We start from the raw sequence: 25,592 nt of genomic DNA on the forward strand, positions 1-25,592 counted from the left end.
AACGTTCCGTAATCTGGACAGAAAAACGGACGAGTGCTATGCGAATGCCATGCGGTTTTTTAACCACAACATCCGTTTAACATCACTATGTCATGCGTATGCAATCCGTATGTGATGCGTTCTTCTCAGGAGTTAAAAATGCCAAATTATCCTTGATTAGTAGGGAATTGCACTGTGCAATCTCTATATAAACCTCTTTAGCAACATGTGTGATACTGAGCACATCCATATTTTCTTCAGGATTGATTTTTGATCCCTCAAAAGGAATTATTGCTGCTAGGAATCTCAGTTTAAATACTACTGAGGTGCTTTTATTTAACGGGGTGTTATCCCGGGAATATGAGGTTGGCTATTCACCTGTTTTTGCTCCGAGTAGGCAGCAAAGATTTTGGGTACATCCACTACTCACCCTGCGCCCTGCCAGAGAGCATTTTGCAAGGCTCTATGAACATCTTTATTTTTTTCTTTATTTTTTTTATATAGCGCTAACATATTCCGCAGCGCTTTACAGTTTGCACATATTTTGAACACTGTCCCCGATGGGGCTCACAATCTATATTGCCTATCAGTATGTCTTTGGAGTGTGGGAGGAAACCGGAGTACCCGGGAGGAAACCCACGCAAACACGGGGAGAACATACAAACTCCTTGCAGATGTTGTACTTGGTGGGATTTGAACCAACTGAGCCACCGTGCTATCTAAGAGGTCATCCTGACAAATTTATGGCCTACACCAGAAGGTCACTGAAGATCTATGACGTATTACCCCGGAATACTGGGAGCGCATTGCAAATGGGATCTACCAGACATGTAATTTCCCAAATTGTCCGGGGGCTTTAGATGGTAAGCACATCCATGTCAAGAACCCGCCGAACTCAAGGTCCCAATGCTAATAAACATTTTTTTCGGTAGTGCTGTTGGCCTTAGTTGACAGCAGCTACAATTTTATAATTGTAGATATTGGGGCCTATGGAAGAATTGGAGATTGCAAGATCTTCATCGCTTCCTTAATGGGTCAGCGACTTCGGAACAAACAACTGGTTGAGCCAACCCCACAGAATCTTCCGGATTCAGCTGGTCAGCAATTGCCTTTCGTGATTATAGCTGATGCGGCATTTCAGTTGACACAATATGTCATGAGACCTTTTCCTTGGCGTATTCTTGACGTCAAATCTTTAATTACAGACCTACTCGGGCACGGCGTCTGGTAGAATGTACCTTTGGCCTTTTGATCTCCAAACGGAGGGTTCTGCTTAGTGCCCTCCAGTTAAGTGAACAAAATGTGAACTGTGTCATTAAGGCCTGTGTAATATTACACAATTTTACACGTAAGCACGATTCGCCTGTGTCAGTGGATGCTGAGGGAGGATTGGCTAACAATCCTGGTCCAATTTCACAGGTTTTGGAGAGAGAGAGAGAGAGAGAAAAAGAGAAAGAGAAATTTTTTTTTTTTTATCTGGCACTCAGAAAGAATTTCGGGTTAAATTAGTGTCTGGAGGATCCGCCAGAGAAAAAAACCTTACAAGCTCCGTTTTGAAATCTTTGAGGATTGTGACGGACAGCAACTTTTGGCAGATCCTCAAAAAAAACGGATGCAACGGACAGCAATCCGTCACAATCCGCCATTAATGCAAGTCAATGGGGAAAAAAACGGATCCTCAAAAGAAAATTGAGGATCCGTTTTTTTTCAAAACCTGGCGGATTGTGACTGATTGTAAAAAACTGAAGTGTGAAAGAGGCCTAACGGATTACTTTCTGACGCCTGAGGGATTCATACCCTGGCAAAAAAATCGTACCATCTGATGGGTAAAACATTCTTTGTGTTGATTGTTACTTTAATAGTTTAATTTATCAAGATATGTTTTATAATGTAAGGAATGCACACATTCTGAATTATTAAAGCAAAACTCACATGCTCTGTTGTTAACAAAATTTCACCTTTACTTTTGGCAATAAGTAATAAAGAACAAAAACATCCTTTTTTGGAACAATGGAAACATATTTGTCTTGGTATAACATATCAAAAACTTATAAATCTATAAAAGAATGTTGGGATGTGGAGGGGGAGGGTGGTGTATGGGATGTTTGGGTTTGTGAGGCTTGTTGTGCGGTTGAAGGCAAAGGGACATTGATTGCCTGGGTGGGTATATGAGGTGAGTTGATGGCTTCACGCTTCCGGTGGTCCATATGCCCAACCAGGAGCAGTTTCAGAATGCCAGGATGCTCTTGGTCTGCGATGGCCAAAAGGCCCTTGCTGTTGTGCTCTTTGATGCCAACCTTCACCATGGCTATAAACATCTGAAGAGCTTGTTTGGTGCCCATGGTAGTACCGATCACTCTAAAAATATCAGGGAGCAGATGATGGCTGCATTTGTGGGTATGTGGATGCATCGATATGTGCTGGCCATGGACTCGATGTTCAGGGGGTTGCGGATGGTCAAGGTTTGTGGGATGACCTCTGTGAATAGGTTGACCAATGGTTTAATTATGGTCTGTCTGAGTATGTTGCTCAGTTTATGAAGGAAGATGTAGGGAGGCTGCTGATAATGGATCTGGTGTGGAAACAGTGCTGTCTGATAATTGTGTAATATTTTGTGTTTGAGCACTTCTTACTATATAGTCAAAGATGTGTTGTGGGTTATTTGGCGGGATGGCAGCATGAATAAGGTGCAATATGGCAGCTTTAGTGGGCAGCTGTAATTGTTGAGGAATTTGCCTTAGGTGCTGCGCCAAACTTCGGCCAAATGCTTCCTCACCATCCTCAGATATTGTGCGGGAAATGTAGTCCAGAACGCGACTGTCAACCTGACGTCGGATAGCTACACTTTGTTGCTCTCTCCTTCTTCTTAATCGCCGCGGAATTGCTGTCGCTTGGGGGGAGATATCAAGGGCCAGGGTTGGGCTGCTGCTTCTTGCATGCTCCTCTTGATCGGTCAGAACTTGAGCTTGGGATACAGGAATAGGCTTCTCCTCTGCAGATGGGCTAGGAACATCGTCCTCTACTGTTACTGCTGCTTCGCGTTTGGACTGGCCAGGCTTGGCCTCAGAGGCTGGGTCACCTTCCGCTAAGTTAGATTCCGTTCTATAAAGCAGACACATATTACAAAATGTTTTGTATGGGCAAATTGGTTTAACTAAAATAAAATTTGACAAAGTCTTACGGTCTTAAATCCATGACTGGTGCCAAAAAATTCAGCTGGGACATATATATATATGGCCTTTTTTTGCCACCTCCTGCACCACTTTTCTGGTGAAGCTGCCGCTCCCTCCTGTACTGATCACGACAGCTTCGCCATCTGCGTTGCGCATCATTCACTAAAAACAAACAAAAAAAGGTAGGGACATATTCAAAATGCTAATGCCAAAATCCCAGACAACAAAAGAGCATACAAATTACGCACCAAATGACATTATAGAGAGCACTTGGCCAGACAATAAAATACATCACAGGATAACATTGCTAAAATCTTTAACATAAAACAACAGGACGACAAGAGTGTCCTGCCAGCAAACTAAGTTTGAATGATAAAATAGGGCAGGTACTAAAAGGTGGATGGTAACAATGGTACCAATAGCTTGCATTGAACATTCAAACAACAATGTATTAAAAAAAGGGCATATGTTGCGGCCCCCGTCGCGCACCCTCATGCTCACCGTCCAGCGCCGCAGCAGCTCTCCTTTCTCGTGGCTGGCTCTCCCTGTCTCTTCTTATGATCCGGCGGTGCCCTGACCCAGTAGCACCGCCGGACCAATGGGGGCCAGTCCTCGGGTATTTCAGGCCGCCCTCCCATAATGGAGGCGCCTGATAGTTGTTTGTGCTATCCGCACGCTAGGCCCCCGTGCCCCTGCCCTGTGCACTGCGCCGGTTCTCATACCTTCCTGTGCTTCTATTGCAGTTCTGCTCCGGTCCTATGTGCTCCTGCTCTGTCCTGCCTGCCCATGTCCTGATTCCTGCAGTCCTACTCTGGTCCTGTCTACCCGTGCCTGATTCCTGCAGCCTTACTCTGGTCCTGCCTGCCAGTGTCTTTGTTTCCTGCTGTCCTACTCCAGTCTCCATGCGAGGCCTACGCCTTTCCTGTGCTCGTGGTATCAGGTCCTCTGTCTCGCTCCAGGCCATTCCGAGCCGTCCCTCTTGGTACCGGCTGCCGTGGCATTCGAACCCCTGGGCCTGCTCCTAACGGTCCCTGTATAGGGGTCGGTTCCACCAGGTTGCTCGCCCGGGGCCCCTCGGTGCCACGGTCCAAAGGGTCCACTCCTGGAAGCCCGCTTGCCTAGCGTAACGCTAACAGTACGATCAGGCCATGGATCCCGCCGGTGCTTCTGCTCCCGCTCAAAAGGAGTTGCTCTTTTTGTGGGAGAACCAGGGGCGCATCATGTCCGTAATGAAATCCATGGAGACACGCTTGTCAGCTCTTCAGGCTACCGATCCGGGAAATGCTGCTCAACTGGCCAGTCTCAAACAGGAGCTGGGCCAGCAGTGTGACGCCCAGTCTCATATCTTGACTTATATGGCCTCTGTAGATAATCGTTTGGTGGCTCTCCAGTCCGCCGCCGCGGCATCTGCCGCTCCCCCCGGTCCCGCTTCTTTTCCCTCTCCTTGCCTTGCCAAACCACCCCGGTTCAATGGCGACCACAAACATTGCAGAGGGTTCTTAAACCAATGTAGCCTTCACTTCGAACTTCTACCTAACCAGTATCCCTCCGATAGGGCCAAAGTGACCTTTATCATGTCCCATCTGGAGGGGGAGGCCCTGTCTTGGCTAAACCCTCTCTGGGAGAGGGATGATCCTGTGGTTTCAAACATTCCGGTCTTTTTGGATACTTTTCGTAGGGTGTTTGATAAGCCAGGACGGGTAGCCTCTCTTACTGACTCTCTTTTCAACCTCCACCAGGGCGCCCTCATTGTTGGACAGTATGCCATCCGGTTCCGCACACTGTCTTCGGAATTGGGTTGGAATAATGTGGCACTGGTAGGAGCATTTTGCTGTGGGTTATCGGGCAGGATAAAGGATGAGTTGGCGGGTCGGGATACTCCCACCACTCTCGAGGATCTCATCTCCTTGGCCACTCGCATTGACCTCCGGTTTCAGGAGCGCGCGCGGGAGTCAGCTAGGGAGAGGAGACCCACCAGACCAACCCCATCCGCGAATCGGTCCTTTAGTCCACGACCAGCTGGGTCCACCCACACTCCTCCTCCCGAACCCATGCAGGTTGACCGTGTCAGGTTGGCTGAGTCACGTCACAGAGAGAGAGACGGGCGAAACGTCTATGTCTCTATTGTGGAGGAGCATCGCATTTCATCCGTTCTTGTCCTGAGAGACCGGGAAACTCCTCTCAACCCCTCACGATGTCTGCTCTTTTGCTTTCAGGGGAGAGACGTGGGTCCGAGGTGGCCTACGTGGATTCGGGCTCGGCAGGTAATTTCATCCGGCGTGAAGAGGTGGACAAGTACCGAATTCCCGTGGTTACCCTAAAGAATCCTCGATTAATTGCTTCAGTTGACGGCAAACCGCCACAAGAACCCATCACCATGGTCACTGAGGAGGTTGATTTGCAAGTCGGCGCTCTCCACCGTGAAAGAGTGGCTTTCTACGTGCTGCCTGATTTTTCTCACGCAATTCTGTTGGCCTTCCGTGGCTACGGACCCATCAGCCAGTCCTCGACTGGTCGTCCGGGGAGGTATTGCGCTGGGGACACTCGTGCCAAGGCCGGTGTCTGAACCCTATTCGTCCTGCTGCTCCCGCACGCCCACCTTTGGAGCTCTCGGGGATGCCCTCGGCCTATTGGTCCTACGCAGATGTCTTTGACAAGAAGGAGTTAATTCCCGGTTCCACCCTCCAAGGGGTAGAATTTACCCACTGTCTCCCGCAGAAACCTCAGCCATGTCCGAGTACGTCCAGGAGAACCTCGCCAAAGGATTTAAATGGAAGTCCTCCTCTCCCACAGGAGCCGGTTTCTTCTTCGTCAAAAAGAAGGACGGTTCGCTGCGCCCGTGTATTGACTGACTATAGGGGCTTGAACATCACTATCAAGAACAGGTACCCCCTTCCACTCATCCCGGAGTTGTTTGATCGTCTCAGAGGGGTGTGGATTTTCTCCAAGTTGGATCTCAGAGGAGCCTACAATCTTATCAGCATCCGTGCAGGCGATGAATGGAAGACCGTTTTTAACACCCGTGACGGTCACTATGAGCACCTGGTTATGCCCTTAGGTCTGTGCAACGCTCCCGCCGTGTTTCAGGAGTTCGTCAATGAGATCTTTCGGGACCTTTTGTACTCCTGTGTGGTAGTGTACTTGGATCACATCCTTGTCTTCTCCCCAGACCTTCCGTCTCATAAGAGGACTGTCCGCCTGGTTCTTCAGCGTCTTCGGGAGAATCGTTTGTACGCCAAAATGGAGAAATGCCTGTTTGAGCAAACTTCGCTACCATTTCTGGGCTACATCATCTCCGACGCCGGACTGCAGATGGATCCCGAGAAACTGTCCGCCATTCTCAAATGGCCCCGCCCCGTCGGCATAAGAGCTATCCAACGCTTTCTCGGATTCGCCAATTATTATAGGCAGTTTATTCCGCACTTTTCGTCACTTACCAAGCCGATCTCCGCCCTTACCCGTAAGGGGACGAGTCCAATTCCTGGACTCCAGAGGCTGAAGAGGCCTTCTAGTCACTAAAACGGGCATTTTCCATGGCTCCTGTGTTGTCCCGTCCTGAGAACAGCAAACCCTTTGCGCTGGAAGTGGACGCATCCTCGACAGGTGCCGGGGCTGTAGTATCTCAGAAAACCTCCTCTGGTCGCCTACGCCCTTGTGGATTCTTCTCCAAAGCCTTCTCCCCATCCGAGTGCAACTACTCGATTGGCGACCGTGAACTCTTGGCCATCAAATTGGCATTGGATGAGTAGCGTCACCTTCTGGTGGGAGCTGTCCACCCGTTTGTTATTTACTCGGACCACAAGAACCTTGCCTACCTTCAGTCCGCCCAGAGACTTAATCCTCGGCAGGCCAGGTGGTCCCTGTTTTTCGCTCGCTTTGATTTTGAGCTCCATTTTCGCCCTGGGGACAGAAACACCAAAGCCGATGCTCTATCCAGTCTTCCAACCGTCCGAGGTTGGGGAGAAACCATCTCACATCATCAAACCCACGAAGATTATTACCGTGGCACCACTGAATTTGCTTTCTCCACCCCCAGGCAAGACTATCGTGCCTGAGAATACCAAAGGAAGAGTTCTGCTTTGGGGGCATTCCTCCAAATTGGCAGGCCATGCCGGAATTCAGAAGACTCTTGTCCTCATATCTCGGCACTATTGGTGGCCAACTCTCCGCCAAGATGTGGCAGACTTCGTTGCCTCCTGTCCCTCATGCGCTAGGAATAAGATACCACGATTGGCCTGCTGCTCCCTTTGCCAGTTCCTACATTACCTTGGGAAAACATTGCCATGGACTTTATCACCGATTTGCTCCGCTCATCCGGTTGTACGGTGATTCTAGTGGTGGTGGACCGCTTTTCCAAAATGGCACATTTTATCCCTCTGAGCGGGCTTCCTTCTGCGCCCGGATTAGCTAAGATCTTTATCCATCAAATTTTTAGGCTTCACGGCCTACCTCAACGTATTGTATCTGACCGAGGAGTCCAATTTACTTCCAAGTTTGGAGAGCACTTTGCAGACTCCTGGATATATCCCTGGATTTCTCATCCACCTACCATCCGCAGACCAACGGGCAAGTAGAGCGAACTAACCAAACGTTGACTGGATATCTTCGTTATTTCTCCAACACCCACCAGAACGACTGGGTTGACCTGCTTCCCTGGGCGGAGTTCGCCTACAACAATCATACCGGCGAATCCTCGACCAAGTCGCCGTTCTTCGTGGTGTTTGGCAGACATCCCGGTATCCTTCTCTCTGTAGCTCCTGCCTCCGAGGTACCTGCAGGCCAACTCCTTGTCCCAAGAATTTTCTGAGATCTGGTCCGAGACCAACACGGCACTCAAGAAGGCCAGTGAGCAGATGAAGAATCACGCAGACAAAAGGAGATTAGCTCCTCCGCCGTTTCACATCGAGGATAAAATCTGGCTCTCATCCAAGTATATCCGGTTAAAATTACCCTCTTACAAGCTGGGCCCCCGGTACATCGGCCCCTTTGAGATCCTGGAACGTGTCAATGAAGTCACCTACAAGTTGAGGTTGCCTGCTTCGCTTCGAATCCCGAACACCTTCCAGTTCTCACTCCTGAAACCCGTGGTACTATATCGGTTCCATCCCTCACCCTGTTCCGCTCCTCAGCAGGTGGGCTCCGACAACACCTTCAAGGTAAGAGATATTCTCGCCATGAAGAGAGTCAGAGGGAGGACCTTTTGTCTTATTGACTGGAAGCGTTTTGGTCCTGAGGAGAGGTCCTGGGAACCCTGGGAAAATATCAACGCTCCCCGCATTATCGGGAGATTTTTTGCCAATCGCAGCAGGGGGCGGCTAAAGGGGGAGGGTACTGTTACGGCCCCCGTTGCACACCCTCATGCTCACCGTCCAGCGCCGCAGCAGCTCTCCTCTCTCCGTTGGCGGCGACGTCCTCCTCAGACCGGCCCGCGGCCTGTGAAGTCACTACAGGTCTTGCGCATGCGCCATAGGCCACGGCTGGCTCTCCGTCTCTTCTTATGATCCGGCGGTGCCCCGACCCAGTAGCACCGAAGGACCAATGGGGGCCGGTCCTCGGGTATTTCAGGCCGCCCTCCCATAATGGAGGCGCCTGATAGTTGTTTGTGCTATCCGCACGCTAGGCCCCCCGTGCCCCTGCCCTGTGCCGGTTCTCATACCTTCCTGTGCTTCTATTGCAGTCCTACTCCGGTCCTGTGTGTTCCTGCTCTGTCCTGCCTGCCCGTGTCCTGATTCCTGCAGTCCTACTCCGGTCCTGTCTACCCGTGCCTAATTCCTGCAGTCCTACTCCGGTCCTGTCTACCTGTGCCTGACTCCTGCAGCCTTACTCCGGTCCTGCATACCAGTGTCTTTGTTTCCTACTGTCCTACTCCAGTCTCCATCCGAGGCCTACGCCTTCCCTGTGCTCATGGTATCAGGTCCTCTGTCTGGCTCCAGGCCATTCCGAGCCGTCCCTCTTGGTACCGGCTGCCGTGGCATTCGAACCCCTGGGCCTGCTAACGGTCCCTGTATAGGGGTCGGTTCCACCAGGTTGCTCGCCCGGGGCCCCTCGGTGTCACGGTCCAGATGGTCCACTCCTGGAAGCCCGCTTTGCCTAGCGTAACGCTAACAGCATAATGGCAAATGTGGCAACAAGTACAGACTCAAAAGACTACAAATGACCCAACATGATATGAGGGTGCTTTTTTGAAGTTTTGTATGGGTGTAACAATAAACATTTTCTAGTACAGTTAAAAGTAATGGCACTTTAAGGCTGTATGCCCACGTGGCAGAAATGCTGTGGAATTGTCTGCAGCATTTCCACAACTCCCCGTCGCGGATAAAACACATGCGGAATTCGCATGCGGTTTCCTGCAAAACACAATCGTTTTGCAAGCGTTTTTAGCTTGCAGAATGCTTGCGCTTTTCCAAGCGATTTGACGCATCGCTTGAAAAATTGATTGACAGGTTGGTCACACTTATCAAGCATGGTGCTTGACAAGTGTGACCAACTTAGATAGAATGTTAAAAATAATAAAAAAATAGAGATATACTCACCCTCTGTCAGCCCCAGGAGTTCTCACACGACCGCTACGTCATCAGAGGTCATTCGCGCAATGCATCCCTGGGAACGGAAGTTGCTGGCAGCGCCGATGAGGGCCGGGAGGACTCCAGGGGCCGACAGAGGGTAAGTATATCCCTATTTTTTACAGGAATATAGTACCCAGGGCATAGAGGAAAGTATCCTCTCCTCCAGACCCTGGGTACCATCCACACATGAAGCGCTCACTTTATGCATGGTGGGCATAGCTACATGCGTAGAGTGAGCGTTTCAATGCAATCCTATGGCTGCCGAATCGCCGTGATTCCGCAGAATTAATGGACATGCTGCGGATTTTACCGCTAAGCGATTCCGCAGCGGAAACTTCCACACTATTGGCACAGCAACTGTGGAATCCCATAGGATTGCATGGGGCTGCGTTTTGTTAGCGTTTTTAAGCGTTTTCGCAGAGGCAAAAACGTGGCGGAAACGCTTAAAAAACCCAACGTAGGCACACAGCCTAAAGCTGCAAAGGGAACTTGTTTTCTGTGTTCAATCAAAATCTATACTAAAACAAGGCTCTTTTAAAAACATCTTCTACATATCTAAAATTGCTAATCGGCTCTGTCACAATCCACCGCGGCCAGAAGCTGTGACAAAACCGGCACCGCCATATTGGAACACCCAAGTTATGGGTATTCCGATATGGCGGCAGGGATTCAATGAGCGGTGCGGGATTCAAATCTCCCGCCCCACCGGCTGAGCCAATGAGCGGTGCTGCGCGGGATTTGATTCAAATCCCACGCAGCACCGCTCATTGGCACAGCCGGCGGGGGATTACATACTTACCTGACTGAGAGGAACGTTGCCATGGCGCTTCTCTTCTCACTGGAGACAGGGGCAGGAGTGCGGTGTCGGAATCGCGCATTTGCAATGTGCCTTCAGCAATATGGCACCGGACAGCGCGGTATGGGCATGCGGGTACTCGGGCGCCACACTCCTCCCCCGGCAGAACGTGACAGCGCTGGAGCACAGGGAAGAAAGGTGAGTATAAATGTTTTTTGTTTTTTTTGTATGTGTGCAGTTTAATAGGGGTGAGAAGACCATACATATCAGGATAAAGGGGTGAGAGGACCATACATATCAGGATAAAGGGGTGAGAGGACCATGCATACCAGGATAGGGGATGAGAGGACCATGCATACCAGGAAAGGGGATGAGAGGACCATGCATACCAGGAAAGGGGGGTGAGAGGACCATGCATACCAGGATAAAGGGGTGAGAGGACCATGCATATCAGGATAGGGGGTTCAGGGACCATGCATATCAGGATAAAGGGGTGAGAGGACCATGCATACCAGGATAGGGGATGAGAGGACCATGCATACCAGGAAAGGGGATGAGAGGACCATGCATACCAGGATAGGGGGTGAGGGGACCATGCATACCAGGATAGGGGGGTGAGGGGACCATGCATATCAGGATAGGGGGGGTGAGAGGACCATGCATACCAGGATAGGGGGGTGAGGGGACCATGCATATCAGGATAGGGGGGGTGAGGGGACCATGCATACCAGGATAGGGGGGTGAGGGGACCATGCATATCAGGATAGGGGGGGTGAGGGGACCATGCATACCAGGATAGGGGGGGTGAGGGGACCATGCATACCAGGATAGGGGGGGTGAGGGGACCATGCATATCAGGATAGGGGAGTGAGGGGCCATGCATACCAGGATAGGGGGGGTGCGGGGACCATGCATACTAGGAAACGGGGGTGAGAGGACCATGCATACCAGGATTAGGGGGGTGAGGGGACCATGCATACCAGGATAGGGGGTGACAGGACCATGCATAGCAGGATAGGGGGTGAGAGGACCATGCATACCAGGATAGGGGGGTGAGAGGGCCATGCATGCATTCAAATCCTGCGCGGCACCACTCATTGGCTGAGCCGCCCGCCAGAGGATGTTCATTTCACCGCACTCCTGATGCCATAGCATCGGGCCTATTTCTAGTAAGAAATAATAAAAATAACACTTACTCATTCCCAGCTGCACATCCGGGGCACTTTTGGCATAATTAGGAAACAATTTCCGACATATATATGTCCACGCTGCGTCTTTTACATTTCTGTTCGCATATCTGGCGTCTCGTGGATCCCACAGTTCAGGCCTCTGTTGGACGAGGATCATCAGCATTTCGACGTTAATTATACGTGACATGGCGAAAGCTTCACACCACTGAACTCCGCGGCGGTGGCGGCTCTCATGGAACGCTCTCAGACTGGATTTTAAACTGTCCCTCACAACACTTCCCTATGTGTCACTTCCTTGTCATGGGTTCAGTTTTGTGCTGTTTTTCATATTTTAGGTACCCCGATGAAAAAAGAAAGACGGACGGCGTACGTCACATGTGCACGGCGCTGCAACAACGACACTGCGCCAGGCTGGATAAACAAAAGAGGAGCCACCAACGCCGCCTGCGATCATCGGGGCGACTGTCCGGAGACCACAGATTACTGACCGGCGTCCCAGGCCCCGGACTTTCACACCAATAATAATTGTAAAACTAAAAATGGAAAACTGTTAAAAAATATATCTGTATATGTAGTGCTCAGCCCCCACTTTATTGGCAGTCACCTAATCTCCATCTATTGCAGTCGCCTCCATCTATCGCAGGTCTGTCATAGTCATAGTTTTTTTTCCATAGGGGCCCTAGAGAGCTCCGGGCCCGGGTGTGATTCCAGCCCCTGCACCCACGATGGTAACTGGCCGGCACAGTGTGTGTAGGGAAGGACTCGGGTGCCCGGGCGGGGGGCGGCGCTGGGCATGCCGGGAAAGCGGACGCCGCCATCTTCGTCTTCCTGTCAGCAGCTGAAGGAGACTGTGCGGTCATGAAGCTGATCAGCGGCGCCCGGTTCCTCTCGGTAAGGACGGGGCTCCGTGTTATCGGCCTGTACACACTGCGGCCATGGCAGCTGCTAGGCATATGTACTGGGGTGTAGGGGAGAAGGGCCGGTGGTCCCTCAGGCCGGCACCCCCGGTGTGTACGGGGAGCAGTGCCTGGTGACTCCCGGTGACAGGCGGCTCTGCGGCAGCTGCTGGGGGCTCCGTAGTCCCGTTCCTGTGTGTGACTGTGGCGGGGCCGGGGTGAAGGTGACCCTGCTGTCCTGTGTGACATTACATATGGCCTCCAGGAGAGCCGGGGGGGACTACTGCTCCCTGCGGAGCCGGGGAGGGGGAGACTACTGCTCCCTGCGGAGCCGGGGAGGGAGGGGGAGACTACTGCTCCCTGCGGAGCCGGGGAGGGAGGGGGAGACTACTGCTCCCTGCGGAGCCGGGGAGGGAGGGGGAGACTACTGCTCCCTGCGGAGCCGGGGAGGGAGGGGGAGACTACTGCTCCCTGCGGAGCCGGGGAGGGAGGGGGAGACTACTGCTCCCTGCGGAGCCGGGGAGGGAGGGGGAGACTACTGCTCCCTGCGGAGCCGGGGAGGGAGGGGGAGACTACTGCTCCCTGCGGAGCCGGGGAGGGGGGGGGACTACTGCTCCCTGCGGAGCCGGGGGGGGGGGGGTAACTACCCAGCAGCTGTTACTCCCAATCTGTATTGTTTTCACAACTTGTGATATTTTTTTCCCTTCTGCAGCAATAAAAGTGACTGCACTGATCCCTGATTACAGTCTGTGTGATGGCAGCAGCTGCATTAACAATGTTGCAGCCTCTGGAGCTGGAATCTCTCCTGAGTTCAGAATATTAGTGGCTTATCCTTAATATCAGATCTTGGCAGGTCCGCCAGGCAGTGGTCTTATCCGTGTTTAGCTGTGATATCGGTCACTCTTACTAACCAGATGACATGTAGGTGTACAAAGCCGGGAAGAGGTGGCCAGGACCCCTCACTCGCCTGATCGGGGGGGCACACTGGAAGTCCAGCAATATTATGTCAGACCTGTCGTCTGCTTAATCGGAGAGCTGCATAACATGGTGGCGGCCCCCCAGATTGTTGCAACAGTGTCACGTGTTAATATCATTTTTATAATAAAAGCTGCAGTGTACGGCCGGATTCACACCAGTGTATTTCCCAGGCCGTATACTGAGCACACAATGCCCGGCCTGGCATCAGTCTGTGGCGCTGTAAGGTCAGGAGACCTGCAGTCAATCTGGGCCTTGTGGTGTGTGTACGGCCCGGGAAATAGTGGTGTGAATCCTCCCAGTCTTCTGCATGAGCTCAGGCGTCTTCCATGTGTATAAATTGCAGGTAAGGCCTCTTTCACACTTCAGTTTTTTGTGTCAGTTAAAATGCGCCAAAAAGGTGGAAAAGCGGATCCGTTTGTAACTGATGTGAACGGATGCCACTGGATCTGTTTTTTGACGGATCCGCCGAATTTTAAAGGAACCGCTGCCCGGGAAGAGGGGAGAGAGAGAGATTTTTTTTTTCATCCGCCAGAAAGGATTTCAGGGTTAATTTTCTCCCTGACTTCCTTTCTCCAGGCATGCGCAATGGAAAATGCAGATCCGTCCAGGCATACCGGCGGACACAAAAAAATTTGGCGGATCCGCAAAAAAAGGATCCAACGGATGGCCATCCGTCAAGATCCACCGGTAATGCAACTCAATGGGGAAAAAAACGGATCCGCCAAAAAAAATGGCGGATCCGTTTTTTTCAAAAACTGGCGGATTTTGACTGATGGTCAAAAACGGAAGTGTGAAAGAGGCCTAACAATGAAGAATAAAACAACTTGGTTTATAATTCTTTTCTCTCACTTCAGTGGGGGGCACAGGAGACCATGAGTGTATGCTGCTGCCACTAGGCAAACTCTTTTTGATCCTATGTTTCCCCCTTGTAATAATACCTGTCCTCTGGTGCTGGTGTTGGTGGGGATCGGGACATTGTTACATCAGGTGATCCCTGCGGCTTCATTCTTCCCGTCTTCGGACAAATCCCAGGTATCCAGATCCATGAGCGCTGCTGCTCTCTCGCTTCCTCTTGGATGTATGTGACTTGTCCAAAGGCGGGGAGAGTTAAATGTATTATATTATAAAGAGATTTATTATTAAATGTAATATTACTTTCACACATTAGAAGCTTTCCAGCGACGCCAAGTAACTATCGCTGCTCTTTCTTCTAGAGACGGCTGTACTCTGCAACAGCAGCCGCAAAGTCAGAAGCTGCAGGAGGAGTGCGTCTTCTGCCCGAGGAGCTCGAGGTAAGTTCTTGGTGAGGACGTGTCGGAGTTTGACTGTTGGAATATGCTCTGTGTAGGGTCTCTGTAAATACCAGGCCTTCGAGTGTCCGCTGTTTGTGTTCCCACATACAGTAAATTGGTGTCTAGTCAGATCCCGAAGATTATTACGTATTCGCGTGTTATTGTGCTGCTTCTGTATAAAGTTGTCTGTTTTACTTGGGTTTTTACAGATCACAAAGTTGCCAAATGGGCTGGTAATTGCGTCTCTAGAAAACTACTCCCCGGCGTCTAAAATTGGAGTATTTGTGAAGGCTGGAAGCAGATATGAAAGTGGCAACAACTTGGGTGTTAATCACGTGCTCCGCCTGGCGTCAAGCCTGGTAAGGTTTACTTTAAATTGGCTTAGTGTGATTTAGGAACCATGCAAAAACATTTTGGCCTGCATACACTAAGATTTGTTTTATATTGCAATATGTGGAAGTATATACAGTGAAACCATAATGGGAAAAAAACATGTCAAGATGGAGTGAAAGGTCTTTTCCAGCTTAATCTCTTCCCCTGTGGGAAGGAGCAGTTTAATTGTGTTCTATTTTTTTTCCTCCTTACAGACTACAAAGGGAGCCTCTTCTTTTAAAATAATCCGAGGCATAGAAGCTGCAGGCGCAGGATTAAGGTTTGTATTCAGAATTTGTAGTTATTCCCCAAATTGAAATTTATCACCTCTCTTTTTTGAACCAAAGATTTTTTATTATATTCAAATGCCGTTTACATTACATGCAGGCAAAAGCCTATGCAAAATCCAGAACATATACAAAAAAAAATATACGACATTCGAGTTACCCCCCTCATAAGAAAGCCCCCCCCCTCCTCCCTCGCCCCCCCAGCCTAATTGCCATAAGACATTCTCAATAAGGTTGACTCTACTGCAACCACTTAGACCAAAGTTTTTCAAAATGCACCTCTTTGTGTCGTCGTCTATAAACTCTTCTAACCGAACTACATTGTTCACTCGTACAATAAATTCCCCAACCGTCGGGGGCTCGGCATCGATCCATTTTTGTGCGATCAGTTTACGGGCAACATATAAAAGTTTTGCTATAATTGGCTTATATGCATTTCCCACAGACACTTCCTCCACATACCCCAACACACACGTTATGGGGTCCCTTCCCACTCCACATTGGTATATCTTCTCAATTTGTTCAATAACCTCCCCCCAATATGAAGAGAGTCTTGGGCAGGACCAGAGCATGTGTAACATTCCCGCGGGCTCAACTCTACATCTTGGACATTCCGCATTGTCCCTCAGGCCCATTTTTTCCATAAGTTCCGGGGTTTTATACGTTCTATGTATGATGTACAGCTGCGATATCCTACCCGGTTCACTCAATGAAAGTTTGGGTATATATTCTAATATAGTGTCCCATATTTCATCTTCTATCTGTCCCACTTCCCTCTCCCATTTAGCTTTTGCCTTTAGGGGAAACCTAATCATGTGGGAGTACAATAGGTCCCGGTAAATGGTGGAAATAACTCCCCTCGTACCCCCAGACGCGCACACATAATCCAACACAACATCTTTTTGTACCGTCATATGTGTCATATGTTTCTGTGCCTGGAATGCATGCCTGAGACCGAGGTATCGAAACTCCCCGCTGCTCGAGAGCCCAAACTCCTCTTTTAATATAGAAAATGGCTTGATTTCCGTCCCCTCCAGTAACTGCCACATATATTGCAATCCTTTCCTCTCCCAATCACCAAAATCCTTCAATTTACACAGTTCTGATAGGCTTGCATTATCCCAAATAGGCGTGTATGTCGTCAATTCCCCAATTCCTCTGAGACTCTTAATATTTTGCCATATTTTATGCATTAACCTAAAAGTAGGTAGTCCTTTTCCATGACTCACAAAGCATCCCGCCTCCAGACTCTGTATTAATATTTTTTTATTGGTCAGTTGGGCCAAAATTTTTCCCATAACATTTAAATTTCCCTCCTCTTGCCAACCTCTGAAGTGCTGCCCTTGCGTTGCTATAAAGTATATCCATGGGTTTGGTGCCGCCAGCCCTCCTTCCTCCTTCCCCCTTTGGAGCACTTCCAGTTTAAGTTTTGCTTGTTTTTTCCCCCAAATTAGTTCCCTAAAAATAGTATTAATTTTATAAAATCTTCTCTTTGGGATCCACACCGGGGTATTATGGAGAATATACACCAACTGAGGCATCATTATCATTTTAAGTAGGTTCGTCCTCCCTACTATTGACAATACTAGTTTACACCATGCTGTCATCTTAGCTTTAAGTTTAACTAATAAAGGATCCAGGTTTAATTCGAGAAATCTAGATATAGGCATTGATACCCATATTCCGAGGTATTTAAATTCATTAACTACTTTCAGCTGTCCATCCACCCCACCTATATGTGGACATCCCAATTCCCGGTCAATCCCCATGATACATGATTTGTCCCAATTAATTCTCAATCCGGAAAAGGATCCAAATCTTTCTATAAGGGCCATAACCTTAGTCAACGAATCTCCCCCATCTTGCAGAAAAAGGAGTATGTCATCTGCATATAGGGCAATCGTTATCACCTCTCTAATAAGATAAATACTGTCTGATCAGTCAGTGTCTGACTTCTGGGACCCCCACCAATTCTGACGGGGCTCTGAAAAGTTCAGGCTACTTAAAGGCGGAGGGGGTTTCCCCAGTGTACAATTTGCACCGATCACAAAGCCATCATCAATCTTGCAGACAGGTGATGATGACCAATGTTGGGAGTAACCTTTACAGCTTTGATGCAGGGGGGAAAAATGTCTGTATGGTAAATATGAAGCAAGTTACCTGCAACAATTGTCGGGAGCCTTTCATATTCGTAATTGCTCCATGTTGTGAACTGCAGTTGACAAGTGTAAATCCTTATTTACACTTTTTTCCCTCTCTATTTTGTATCCCTGTGTCCATCCTTAAGTCAATGGGGATTCATTATTTTTTTTCCTTATGAAATAATAACTTTTATATAGCGCTACCATATTCCGCAGCGCTTTACAGTTTGCACACATTTTCATCTCTGTTCCTGATGGGGCTCACAATCTAAATTCCCTATCAGTATGTATTTGGAATGTGGGAGGAAACCCACGCAAACACTGGGAGAACATACAAACTCCTTGCAGATGTTGTCCTTGATGGGATTTGAACCCAGAACCCCAGCGCTGCAAGGCCACCGTGCTGCCCACTGAGCCACTGTGCTTATTGTTAGGCAATCCCTACATATGTTGTGGCTGTGGAACAGCCGTGAGACATGCAACCGCGGGGCCTCGTACATATTATTCAAAGACACTCGGTTAGCACGTGGGTACGCTCTGATAACACCTTATCCCAGCATGTTCGCTCATCACTGGTAATGAGGCTTCTGTAGAAGAAGCCATTACAACTAAGAAGAAAAAAAGCTATCACTTGGTGACAGGTCTTGATAGTGTTAGGAATCACAGAATAATTGTTTGGATGTCTATTTTGCAGTGTAACATCTACAAGGGAAAACATGGTGTACACCGTGGAGTGTCTGAGGGACTATGTGTAAGTATCTCTTCCGTTCTCTTTGCCATGCCCTCCTGACCCTCCTTTCAATGGTTCAGGGGAAGGGAGATGCATAGTAGGAAATTTTATCTAGATATTTTACTTAACATGTATTTTAAAATGCTCACACTTGACACACAGATGATTTGTATTTGGAATGAGTGTAAAATATTTGTCTTTATTTGCTCCAGTGATACCGTAATGGAATATCTGATTAATGTCACTACGGCCCCTGAATTTAGAAGATGGGAGGTGTCGGACCTTCAAGGCCGAGTAAAGAATGATAAACTTCTGGCTTATCAGAACCCTCAAGTCGGTGAGTAATTAGTCTGCCTCTAATTACAGAACATTTACCACAAGTGTTGTAACAATTTGACCTCATTAATGCATCCATTTTATTTCATATATGAGAAAAACGGACCAAATTTCATCAGCGTTTTGACAGTGTTAACTTTTTTTGACGAGAGAAAAAAAACAACTGATTCTCCACCTTCTATCTAACAGTCCATGAAAATTTGACTGCACTCAGATGGCATCTAAGTGCTGCTTGATTTTTATTTATTTTTTTCCACAGACCTATAAACTTGCAGATGATTTGATGATTTTGAACCCACAGTCAGATCAAAATCAGACATGTCTCCACGATTTTGCATTGATCATTTGGTCTGTGGAAAATTACAGACATGTGAATGACCCCATTCACTATTACGAGTACAAGTGCCATCCTAGAAAAATTTGAATAGCGCTCGTAAGCAAAAAAAAAAAAAAAAAAAGAGGCTTACACTGTTGTGGTCCGTCATAAAATTGGCACAACTCTATGTAAAAACATAGGAGACATTTTCTGTATGTTAAAACATGAAGAGTAAGACCTTTCGAACACTGAGGGCAATTGAACTTTGCTGTAATTCCCATGTATTTATTGCACGGACATACTTGTTCTGAATTTCTGAATACATTTATTCTCAGGTCTCTTGGAAAACCTTCATGCTGCATCTTACCGCAATACACTTGCTAACTCCTTGTTTTGTCCTGACTACAGAATTGGAAAAGTGTCGCCCGATGAGGTAATGAATGTCTGTTTATAAATGTTGTGAAGTTGGTGTGAAATGTATAAATAGATCGTGGCATCTAAGAACCCTAGAGATTTTTTTTTTTTTTTGTGACCTGAACCATTGATGTACGGTTGTTTTGTCTTTTGCAGCTGCATCAGTTTGTACAGAATCACTTTACAAGCGCAAGAATGGCCCTGGTTGGACTAGGTGTGTATTAATGGACGTATGGCACAAATCAGGTTATGGCTATGTTCACATCTCAGTTCTTGCTGCTGTATAAAGAATTTCCTCCCCTATACTTCTGACAGAAACCTAATGTACAACATGGATTACCATGGAAACAAAAAAATTATGTATGGCATGTGCTGCAAACTGCGCTTTTCTATACAGGGAGAAAAAGGTGTGTGGACCTCGCGTATACCGAAAAGTGCCTTGTTGGCTCATGTTAGTCAAACCAATACGTGAACAGAGTTCTATAAAAGTATTTTCCACATAAATGTGGAATCTGACAATATATCAACTTTTCCCCTCTTACACTAACATTGGATTAGATTGCATAAAAGAGTTTACGATTGCATTTGTCCCTCATTTTGCTAAGCGCCTCAACTTCTAAGACAGAGCAACACAGGAGTACCCAAAACAGCAGCAACGCATGACCAAGATAAACTCCTCAGTGCCCTGCGATCATGTCCCGGGAAGCCAATGGGAGCTGGTGACCGTGAGCATCAGTATCAGCTCTGTTTATACAGGAGCGATTGGAGCTTAGTTCTGGCACCTGCTGATACCATGTAACACAGCTCCTGGGCTCCCGCACTCATGGATACCATAGCACTGAAGTACCCACACAGGATTTTTTGCGTTAGTGGGTAAGCTTGGGACCTAAAGCAATATATCAATTCCTGAGGCGTCTGCCTTTAAAACAAAATCCATATGTTGCCACTTGAATCAATTAGAAATAATATGACCCATACGCAAAAAAGGCATCAAATAATTCAGCGAAAACTTACATTTTCTGCTGAGAAAAGGGCGACAAAACCTATAAAAAAAAATTTGTATGAACTTACTTTTACAGTGCAAAATTGATATTGTCCTGTTATAGGTGTCAGCCATTCGGTCCTGAAGCAAGTCGGAGAGCAGTTCTTGAACATCCGAAGTGGTGCTGGTGTTGCATCTGTGAAAGCTCAGTATCGTGGAGGTATGTGTTTGCCTGCTGATGATTTACACTTATTTTCTCACTCTTTGTTTAGTACTTGTTGAGTAATGCATTTTGCCACCCTTGGTATTTTGTCCGGAGCACTCTGCCTTATTGTCCATGTATGTATTCTCTAGAAGTGTCAAAATAAAGGACGAGTTTAGCCAGCACTTGTATAATATTTGGACCGGCATGAATACATCTGACAGTTTGAAGCAAGTGATAACTATGCCGATCATAAACCGTAAGCCCTCGTGGACATGTGGACTCTGTATACGACCTATGCTTACTGCTGCCATGCTCAGTTAGCTGCTGTATGTGGAGCTGTCTGCGACCAAGGAAGAATACTTTAAATATATGGCATCTGATGGAGCAAAGCTTTTGTTCTTTATCGTCTTATTGGGGGACACAGATTACCATGGGTGTATGCTGCTGCTGCTAGGAGGCTGACACTATGCAAAACATGAAAATTAGCTCCTCCCCGGCAGTATACACCCACCGACATGCACCAAGCACCTCAGTTTGTGCTTAGTGTCTGTAGGAGGCGGACCGGGATCTTCCCAGATCCGCTCTTAATAATACCCTTTTTTCTTTTAGGTTTTTAGTCGAACCTTTTAATCTTATCTCTTTATTTTTCAGGTTCTCCGTCGGGAAACAGGGTGTAGCTATCACCCTGATTTCCCATATCATGCGGCTGAGCGAGCAGTGTGGTTTCATCCACATCGCACCTCTCCGTACCGCAGGCAGGACTTTGGCCCTATCACCTTCCGGTGCTATTGGCTGTGGACAGGTGGCTGGTCCTTGCCAATCCCCCTCCTCACCCCTCTCTCTGGACAGGGCTGAGAGGAAGACGGCGGTCGCAGGAGGTCTACGCCGTCTTCTGCAAGATGTGGGCATAGAGGATTCTCTCCAGCGGCTTGCCTTATCTCCGTGGGCCCCTGTGACATCCTCTTCAGGGACGTCAGGTAAGTGCCTGTACGATCCCTTCAGCCCTGCATCATACCCAGAGATACATCGGCAGCATCTAGAGAACTTAAATCTCCCGCCTCTCTTCCCCTGCCTGCCGCGCGCCGACCTCTCAGTCGCGCGTCCCACTCTCTCTGCACTTTCAAGGGGACAGGTCATTGAACATAGGGGGAGTCGTCCTCCCTCAGCCATAGCAAGTATCCTACCGGCACTTATTTTGCGCTTTCCATCGGTACAGGCAGTACGGGGCTGCGTCGTCCTGGGTCCACTTTCACTTTCGTTCCGGCGCCCTCAGCGCGCTCCCTCCCCTGTTCTGAGCGCGCTTTCCTGCGCGCCTTTTTCTAGCCCATCACAGGGCTCCTTTCCTTTTGATATGCCAGCCTCCACCGCTTTTGTCCAATCGCAGCGCGGCCGCTAAGCTCCGCCCCCCCTCCCTTCCTTATCGGGTGTTTCCTGGATTCTCACTCCTCTTCCTGCGCTGCTTGGGGGACACTTCTGTGTTCGGCTGCTTAACTGAATCTGGGTAGGCTCTACACTGAGGCGCAAATTATCTCCCCTCTGCAGTTTCCTCACGATCTACTGCGGTCTCTCAGCGCAGTTTTACTTTTGCCCAATCCTTCAAGGGATATCTGCTTCAGGCCCACGGCTACTCATTACGCCTGTGCGCGCTGTAAAAAGAAGTGGGCTTCGGGTCGGCCGTCCCCCTTCTGCCCGTCCTGCAGTCCTTCCGCTATGTCTGCATCCCAGGAGCACGCAGAGTCCCTGGCTGAGGACGCTCCACCTCCCCCGGAGTGGGCCATTGTAATGTCTCGGACTGGACTAAGGTTTCTCAGTCTCTGGTCGAGGTCTTAGAACGACTTCCACAGCTATCTACTGCCACCTGCGCACCGACCGCCTCTCAGGGTGAGTTGTCCGCTCCTGACCGCGACCTTCCGAGAGACAGACAGGGCAGGAGCTCTAGGAAGCGGGCTCTGTCTACTTCGTCCTCTAGCTCGCAAGGTCCCTCTGAGTCTGCCAGGTTTCATTCTCCTTCCTCCGATGACGACCCTAGGTCTGGTGATGACTCGCAATCGGAATCGAGTTCAGAAGCAGACAACGTTTCTAAAACACGGGACATGGTCGATAGTCTCATTTCGGCTATTTTTCAAACCCTTAAAATTAAGCAAGATAAGGCTCCCCCTCAGGAATGCTCTGTACTCCTTAAACGAGCAAGACCTCCGTCTCGGACCTTTACCAATCACAAAGAGTTCGATACTACCTTGGCCAAACACTGGGAGCGCCCTGAGCAACGTTTCTCAGGCCGCAAGTACTTAGACGTGCTGTACCCTTTTGAGGCAGACCTGCTCACAAAATGGGCCAAGGCTCCCGAGGTGGATCCCCCAGTTTCCCGCATAGCCTCTAAAACGGTACTATCCCTACCATATGGGGCATCGCTTAAAGATCCTACGGACAGGCAGATCGAATCTCTGGCTAAGTAAATTTTTGAGTTATCCGGGGCCTCCCTCTGTCCTATTTTCGCATCCGCCTGGGTAGCGAAAGTCATATCCGCTTGGGCAAAAATCCTTTGCAGGGGCATATTGGCAACAGCTCCTCAGGACGAGTTGGCAGATCAGATTAACCATGCCGGTAAATACCTTTTGGACGCGGCCGTGTGCGTAGCCAGGGCTAATAGCAACATAGTAGCTATACGCCGAGTTCTTTGGCTAAAGTCATGGAATGCGGATACCTCTTCAAAAAAGTCCCTTACTAATCTGCCATTCCACGGTTCTAGGCTCTTTGGAGCCAAGCTGGACCAGCTAATCTCGGATGCCACTGGTGGTAAAAGCACTTCTCTTCCCCAGTCCCGACCAAGACGTTTCTTTAATAGAAAGGGTTTTCGGCCATTTAGGCCTTTTCGTCCCTTCTCGTCCACGGACAGATCTGCCCAGCAAGATCGCTCCTCTGCCACTAGAGAGCGAGAACAGAAAAAGCCATCTTACAAGCCAGCTCCCCGCTGGAGATCTAGAGGACAATACTCCAGTTCTTCAGGCGCCAGTTCTGGCAGGTTTTCTTCCAAGTGACCGGTCACCCCCACCTGGAAGTTCTTCCAGGGTGGGAGGCAGACTTTCCTTTTTCGTGGATGCTTGGCTGTCTGTTGACGACGCTTGGGTCAGAGAAATCATCTCATCCGGATACAAGATCGAATTTGCTTCCCCCCCCCCCCCCGAACAGACGCTTTTTCCGGTCTCAGCCTCTGCGACAGCGGTCCCAGACTCCGGGGTTTCTGCAGGCCATTTCCTCCCTTCTTTCCGCCGGAGTGGTTGTTCCCGTCCCCCCCAAACGAACGGTTTTCAGGGTTCTACTCAAATCTCTTCGTAGTCCCGAAGAAAGACGGCTCCCTTCGTCCAATTCTGGACCTCAAATTGCTCAATCGCCACATGAAGATTCTTCGTTTCAAAATGGAGTCTCTTCAGTCGGTGATAGCCTCCATGGAACCCGGGGAATTCCTCTGCTCTGTGGACATTCGGGACACCTATCTGCAAATTCCGGTTTGTGTGCAACATCAGAAGTATCTTTGATTTGCGATTCAGGGAGATCACTATCAGTTCACGGCTCTTCCTTTTGGCCTAGCTTCCGCTCCCCGTGTTTTCACGAAGGTGATGGCGACCTTCATGGCCATCCTTCGCTCCAGAGGGATCCTCATCATCCCTTATCTGGACGATCTTTTGATCAAAGGCTCGTCCCGTCAGGACTGCCTTCAGAGTCTTCAGATAACCCTGGACATTCTCTGCCGCCTCGGTTGGCTAGTCAACAAGGAGAAGTCCATTCTGATCCCCACTCAGCGTCTGACCTTTCTGGGCATGGAATTCGACACAAATCTAGCCCGGGTTTTTCTTCCGAGGGGAAAAATTTGCGGCTCTTTCCAAGGGCATCAGAATTCTCAAGCGACCTACCCCCATTCCCATTCGGTCCTGCATGAAGGTTCTGGGGAAGATGGTGGCTTCCATGGAAGCAGTATCCTTTGCGCAGTTTCATCTTCGCCCCCTCCAGCTGTCTCTGCTTTCAGCCTGGGACAAGACCACGATGTCCTTGGACCAGCCTATTCTGCTCCCTCTCAGAGTGAGGCAATCTCTCACTTGGTGGTTACTGCCAGTGTCAGTTCTCCAAGGGAGGTCCTTCCTTCCGCCTCCGTGGCAAGTCATCACCACCGATGCCAGCCTTTTAGGATGGGGAGCCGTGTTCCATCAGAAAGTGGCCCAAGGACGCTGGAATCCACAGGAGACTCTTCTCCCAATCAATCTTCTGGAGATCAGAGCAATTTTCCTGGCCCTTCTTCACTGGCAGCCTCTCCTCTCAGGCAAGCCGGTCCGTATTCAGTCGGACAACGCCACGGCTGTGGCGTACATAAACCATCAGGGGGGCACGCGCAGCAAGTAATGTCAGAAGTGGCCAAGATACTCCGCTGGGCAGAACGTTACGTTCCGGCAATCTCCGCCGTTCACATTCCAGGGGTGGAAAATTGGGCGGCTGACTTTCTGAGTCGTCAAGGCCTAGCGTCAGGTGAATGGTCCCTTCACCCCACAGTCTTCAATCAGATATGCCACCGTTGGGGCACCCCGGATGTCGATCTCATGGCATCTCGGATGAGCCACAAAGTGCCGCATTTCTTAGCCAGGTCCATGGACCCTCTAGCCGTCGCATGCGACGCTCTGGTAATTCCGTGGTCCCAGTTTCAACTTCCTTATCTGTTCCCGCCTCTGGCCTTGATCCCACGAGTAGTCAAAAAGATAAAATCAGAAGGCGTACCAGTGATTCTAGTCACTCCAGATTGGCCAAGACGGCCTTGGTACGCGGAACTGGTGAACATGCTCGCGGACGTTCCCTGGAGGCTTCCAGACCGTCCAGACCTTCTCTCGCAAGGCCCCCTTTACAACGAGAATTCTCAGTTTCTGAGTTTGACGGCATGGCCGTTGAGGCTGCG

General features: G+C 49.2%; 2 protein-coding genes across 2 annotated transcripts in view; one reads left to right on the forward strand and one right to left on the reverse strand.

Annotated features, from left to right (window-relative positions):
• Positions 1–1,917: 1,917 nt before the first annotated feature.
• LOC141047725 (uncharacterized) lies at positions 1,918–11,891 on the reverse strand. Its single transcript, XM_073542974.1, has 3 exons — positions 11,711–11,891; positions 3,161–3,314; positions 1,918–3,081 (listed from the first exon to the last, which is right to left on the reverse strand). Exons 1-3 carry the CDS (start codon positions 11,889–11,891, stop codon positions 2,514–2,516), a joined length of 903 nt encoding a protein of 300 aa, XP_073399075.1. The 3' UTR covers positions 1,918–2,513.
• Positions 11,892–12,461: 570 nt separating this feature from the next.
• UQCRC2 (ubiquinol-cytochrome c reductase core protein 2) overlaps positions 12,462–25,592 on the forward strand; it is a 30,269-nt gene continuing 17,138 nt past the window's right edge. Inside the window, exons 1-9 of the mRNA XM_073542973.1 lie at positions 12,462–12,595; positions 14,793–14,870; positions 15,080–15,229; positions 15,458–15,522; positions 18,365–18,421; positions 18,613–18,737; positions 19,388–19,485; positions 19,623–19,680; positions 20,573–20,668. Coding sequence (XP_073399074.1) covers positions 12,563–12,595; positions 14,793–14,870; positions 15,080–15,229; positions 15,458–15,522; positions 18,365–18,421; positions 18,613–18,737; positions 19,388–19,485; positions 19,623–19,680; positions 20,573–20,668 — 760 coding nt within the window. The 5' untranslated portion in view covers positions 12,462–12,562. The remainder of the gene's footprint in view (positions 12,596–14,792; positions 14,871–15,079; positions 15,230–15,457; positions 15,523–18,364; positions 18,422–18,612; positions 18,738–19,387; positions 19,486–19,622; positions 19,681–20,572; positions 20,669–25,592) is intronic.

Source organism: Dendrobates tinctorius, unplaced genomic scaffold (genome assembly GCF_039654945.1).
Source record: "Dendrobates tinctorius isolate UK_male_01 unplaced genomic scaffold, ASM3965494v1 ptg000129l, whole genome shotgun sequence".
In the NCBI taxonomy this organism is placed as follows: domain Eukaryota; kingdom Metazoa; phylum Chordata; class Amphibia; order Anura; family Dendrobatidae; genus Dendrobates; species Dendrobates tinctorius.